Source organism: Rhodamnia argentea, chromosome 7, assembly GCF_020921035.1.
Source record: "Rhodamnia argentea isolate NSW1041297 chromosome 7, ASM2092103v1, whole genome shotgun sequence".
Lineage (NCBI taxonomy): Eukaryota > Viridiplantae > Streptophyta > Magnoliopsida > Myrtales > Myrtaceae > Rhodamnia > Rhodamnia argentea.
In genome coordinates this window covers 7562854-7567390 of record NC_063156.1, presented here as the reverse complement: position 1 = coordinate 7567390, position 4537 = coordinate 7562854, and the positions used below count along the sequence as shown (strand labels likewise).

General features: G+C 39.9%; 1 protein-coding gene across 1 annotated transcript; it reads right to left on the bottom strand.

Annotated features, from left to right (window-relative positions):
- Positions 1-1501: 1501 nt before the first annotated feature.
- On the bottom strand, positions 1502-3576 carry LOC115746892. Its single transcript, XM_030682850.2, has 4 exons — positions 3424-3576; positions 3103-3222; positions 2153-2326; positions 1502-1706 (listed from the first exon to the last, which is right to left on the bottom strand). The coding sequence occupies exons 1-4, from the start codon at positions 3499-3501 to the stop codon at positions 1623-1625; spliced, it is 456 nt and encodes a 151-aa protein (XP_030538710.1). The 5' UTR covers positions 3502-3576; the 3' UTR covers positions 1502-1622.
- Between the last annotated feature and the right edge of the window lie 961 nt (positions 3577-4537).

Sequence of the window (4537 nt, the reverse complement as noted above, 5' to 3'; positions counted from 1 at the left end):
CTCAGAAATTATCGATTTTAAGCATGTGAGAAGAGGTGCGAAAGTCATAGAAGTGCGCTTGAACGCAGCCAACGCATGCAGAGCTTTTTCAGCTTAGTCCCCACACGCTTACTCTTTCCTTTTTTACCGTTTACTGATCCCCTTAGTATGTAATAAAAGCCCACGTGGCGACATAATCTTGAACAAATCTCGATTAATTTTTTATTTCTATCGTCTCATAAGAATTGTTTACGAAGTATGTCGCGATTGGTCAATGTTTATAATGATTGTTTTTTTTTTTTTATCTGGCATGCTCTGCATGTGCTAGTGGATGCTTGTGAATGGAATCGGACGCATTAAGAGGATAGAAACCATGAACTGTTGCTGATAACGGTGGCTTTTATTTTATTTTATTTTGTTATCAACCGCGATTTGTTTGAGATGTTTAATTTGATCGATTAGTGTGCCAAGGGCCTTTAGGGATGAGCATAGTTCTAAGGTAGAATTGTGAACCGGAGACCAGAAAGAATCAGTCCGGTTTTAGGTTCTACGGTATGCATGGTAGGTACCATATTTCAAAACTTGAGAAACCTATGCGGGTTTCAGATTTTAGATGGAACTTGATATAAATTTTTGTGTTCTTCTTATTTTGTGTCTTTCTCAAGTTCATTCTCCAGCGAACTCTTAGATCCAATCTCCTGGTCCCTGCGAAAAGGGAAATGTCATGGAAAGGATCTCGGAGACCTACCAAAGCACAAACGACAACTATGAAAATAAGAGCCTTCGTTCGTTTTTGCGCGATCTTGAGGTATTCCATGGCGTTCGATGATGAATGTGTAATCTGGAATCACTAGTTCGAGCTTCCTTTTTCGGCGGTAATCTTGACTGAAACTTTTACTTTGTTAATTTTCATATTTTTCACTTTTCTAAATATGAATTGTGATCAGTGGATTTTACGGTGGTCATTAGAGATGATGATTCAATGCAATCATTCAATTAAGAAAATATGTGGAATCTGGATAGACTCTGAAACCGATCTTGAAACCTGTGGCAAGGTAAATTTCAGATTCCAGATAAAGGGCTTTCGTTTATATGAAGGTAAAATAGTAAAGGGCTTTCGTTTCTCTTAGGCCTCGATCAAAAGTGGCCGCTTTCTCGGCCTAAGATGGGGTCCCCTATTGAGCTCGGCCTTTAGCCTCATCTGAGCGAAAATTCGTTTCTTCATTTGACCTGTTAAAGAGCTCTGGCAAAAACTTTGTAAAGACGTATGGCGTGCCAAATTAACCTGGTCAAAAAATAATGAAGCGAAAATCGGAACATACCATCCCGCCAGAAAGCCGACATTACACCGACCATCCTATCCACTGTTGACTCAAGGGTCTTTAACTACTCGGTTCTTCGCTAACCAACAAATCAATGGTGATTAGGCCGTTTAAGGAATTCTTTTCTTACATGGGCAATGTAAATATTGATTGACTATGACCGATAATCCCAAAGGTGCAGGCAACTTGATTCTCATCCACATTTGATGGTCTAATGCCAAGGGAAATGGAAGTAGAGATGCAAATGCTAGAAAACTACGGGAAAGAGGAGGGCTAATAAGCTAAGCAAGCAGAGTTTTGGTCGGCATTGGTCATCTTGGCTCACTCGTTCCTTTCGCTCCAGCTCTTAATAGCTTCCAAAACCGCCTGCTTCACCTCCTGAGCGTCCATGCCGTCGCCATGATCCTAGAACAAGGTGAAATTTCTCCATTTCATCGCAAGATATAGGTCGATATAGAAATATATATGCGCGTGTGTGTTGAGCATAATAGATCTGTGGCCAGATTGAATCAAACCGAGCGATCCATATCAAGAACGAGAAACTTATATCTGATGAAGAGCTAAACTTCTTCTTTGTATCTTTCTTGATATCTACTCTAGGAGAATCTAAACCTATTTTGTACATGCGGCGATCATTGGCATCACTAGAATGATGAAAGTCTTGTCTAGGAGATATTTTCGAGTTCCACGTATGCTTTTGTTCTCGAAATTTTTTGCACCAATTTCTACAAATCAGAAGGGAGATGATTTATCTGCTGACGTTGATCAGATTGATTAGTACAAAGGATTGCCCCAGCCCTAGCTCGAGAAGAAATTATAGTGAGGGGTTAGAAGAGAGGAGAAAGAGTTACTTCTCCTCCTACGGCTTCGAGGTGGAAGTTGTCGGAGCAAGAAACCCTAGCATCGAGAACGTTAAGCCCGAGCTCCTCGAAAGCTTCCAGTATGGAAACCAACAAACCGGGACAGTTCCTTTCCGAATACACGTTGATGCGGAACCCTCTATTCAGGGTATCCACCGTCACCTCCTGAAGAATGGAAGTTTTACATTAGACAAACCCAATATTAATGAAGATCAATAAAAAAGCACAAGCAAAAGAGTCGTTTCAGCTAATTTTCTATAGTTAGAGTTGATACTTCTTTCTTTTCAAACTCACACGAAAGAAAATGGTTTCGGCAGAACTGTGCTAGACTTCGCTTCCGCTTGGATTGCCCCCATCTGCATCTAACTATTAATACCCTGCGTTTCCCAATTCGGACGAAAAATAAGAAAAGACAGAAGAGCAACTTAGGTCTCTGCGTTGCATGACTTATCCCTATGCAAATCCTATTCAAGATCGCGCATATCCCTTCTTCGAATGTTAATTTCACAGCTTGCTATTGGATGATGCAAGAATCTATTTGTCCCTGTCCTTCAATTTTTTCATTGTTGTAGGTATGCAATCTCATAGACAATTCACCGCCAAGACAAGGCTGCTAAAACTTTGGATAATCCTCTACACTTCCCTTGAAAGATTAAATTAGTTTCGTCTAGTGGATTGGATGTGATCTTGTTTATTACGTCAGACACAGGAAGGAAAATGTTGACTTGAAATGATTCGATTCATATATCTCGAACTAGATAACCTGATAAAAATCAAATTGATAAGCCCTTATGCATGGCTCATGTGCATGATCTCAAGCAAGCTCGCGAGGTTAGGGGGAGCGTTTCACGAGTTCTAATTTAGTTGCATAAAGCAGAATTCTTTTCTATCCAGAAAAAGAAAAGAAAAACTGTGTTCTCACGCAAGTCCGCAGGACGTACCACAGGCAACCGGTTTGGCGAAGTCTGAGAGGTTCCGGCTTCTTGGTCGAGTCTCTCCACTTCCTCTTTCAGCTTGGAGATGTATTTGGTTGCGTCCACTATGATGGAGGTCTTGTTCACCTGCACAACAGAAGGAAGATGCACGGTTATGGAGTTCACTAGTCAACGTAGCTCCCACATGTAACAACAACTGTATTGGATCAAGGATTTGCTAAGCCAAAGAAACTTAGGAAGGGACTGTTTGATCTTCACTTAGATTATTTCTGAGAGCATATTGTGTGATCAATCTCATGGTCAGTATCAAATTATTATCAAAAGTACCGCGGTGGAGTTGGTAGCAGCGCGAAGCTGCTGCAACTTCTGATAGAGAGCTGCTCTCTTTCTGTCCCTCGAAGACATGGTGATGCTGCTGCTGCTGCTGCTGCTTCTTCTTCTTCTTCTTCTTTCTTGACTTGCTTTCTCGCTCGATCTCTGGTTCTATTATTCCTAACCTCTCTCTCGCTGTGGGGGGCCCTATAAATAGGCAGGTTGGTGAGTTTGCAAAGTCCATCAGAAACTCTATTGTTGTTTTCTTTCCTTTTGTTGTTTTCTTTACATATCCCATGCACTCTAAAGATCTTCGCATAATTTTTATATATCATGTGAGCGAATATCGTCTCAATCATTAATTGTGTAGGTCCAATCGTAAGGTTGGCATGATCAACATTGAAAATGGCTTGATCTACACGGTATCGTAACATCGTTTTGCACTAATGTGGTTTGAACGACTAAAAACTTAGGAATGAAGATAAACGTTAGTGACGTATTAAGAAATTAACCCATTTTTATGACATGAAACTCCACGTTAGATGTATAAACGCCGGATCAAAGAGCAGTCTCTGTTGTTCTGTGTCAAGAAGCACAATTTTTTTTTTTCGTATTGCTAACTCTTATTAGCACCTATTTGGTAAAACTCCAAATTCTCTGATTCCTAATGTTTGTTCCCAGGAATAAAAAAAGAGCAGAAATCTATTTTGAAATATAAATTGATTTTTTGTTCCCGGTCTATTCTTAGGAATAGAAACAAAAAGTAAAAAAAAAAAAATTAGCTCCTTTGTTTTCGGGAACAGAATCGGAAACAATGTCATTTTAAAAATAAAGAAAAATGAAAAATGACGAAAATGCCCCTAGTCAATTGATGAGTCGGGCCCTTCTGTGAGATCGATATGGTTACATTAGGCCTTTATTTGAAATAATATGTACTTCAGGCCCTTATTTGAGACAATGATCGCACTCCAAGCCCTTATTTGAAACAAAGTCAATTTCATACTCTTATTTGAGAAATGAGGACACTCGAGGCCTTTATTTGAAATTTTTCCTTTTATAAAAAAAAGGGCCGAGTGTAAGTTAATGCTCATCTTTACAACTACGAGTCCACCACCCCTGACGCCGGTCG

Excerpts from the sequence above, each read along its gene's own strand:
- LOC115746892 (XM_030682850.2), bottom strand. The coding sequence starts at position 3,501 with ATGTCTTCGAGGGACAGAAAGAGAGCAGCTCTCTATCAGAAGTTGCAG. Across the intron at positions 2,327-3,102 it reads CGCCAAACCGGTTGCCTGTG|GAGGTGACGGTGGATACCCT; the intron begins GTACGTCCTGCG and ends TCCATTCTTCAG. Across the intron at positions 1,707-2,152 it reads TCGAAGCCGTAGGAGGAGAA|GATCATGGCGACGGCATGGA; the intron begins GTAACTCTTTCT and ends ACCTTGTTCTAG.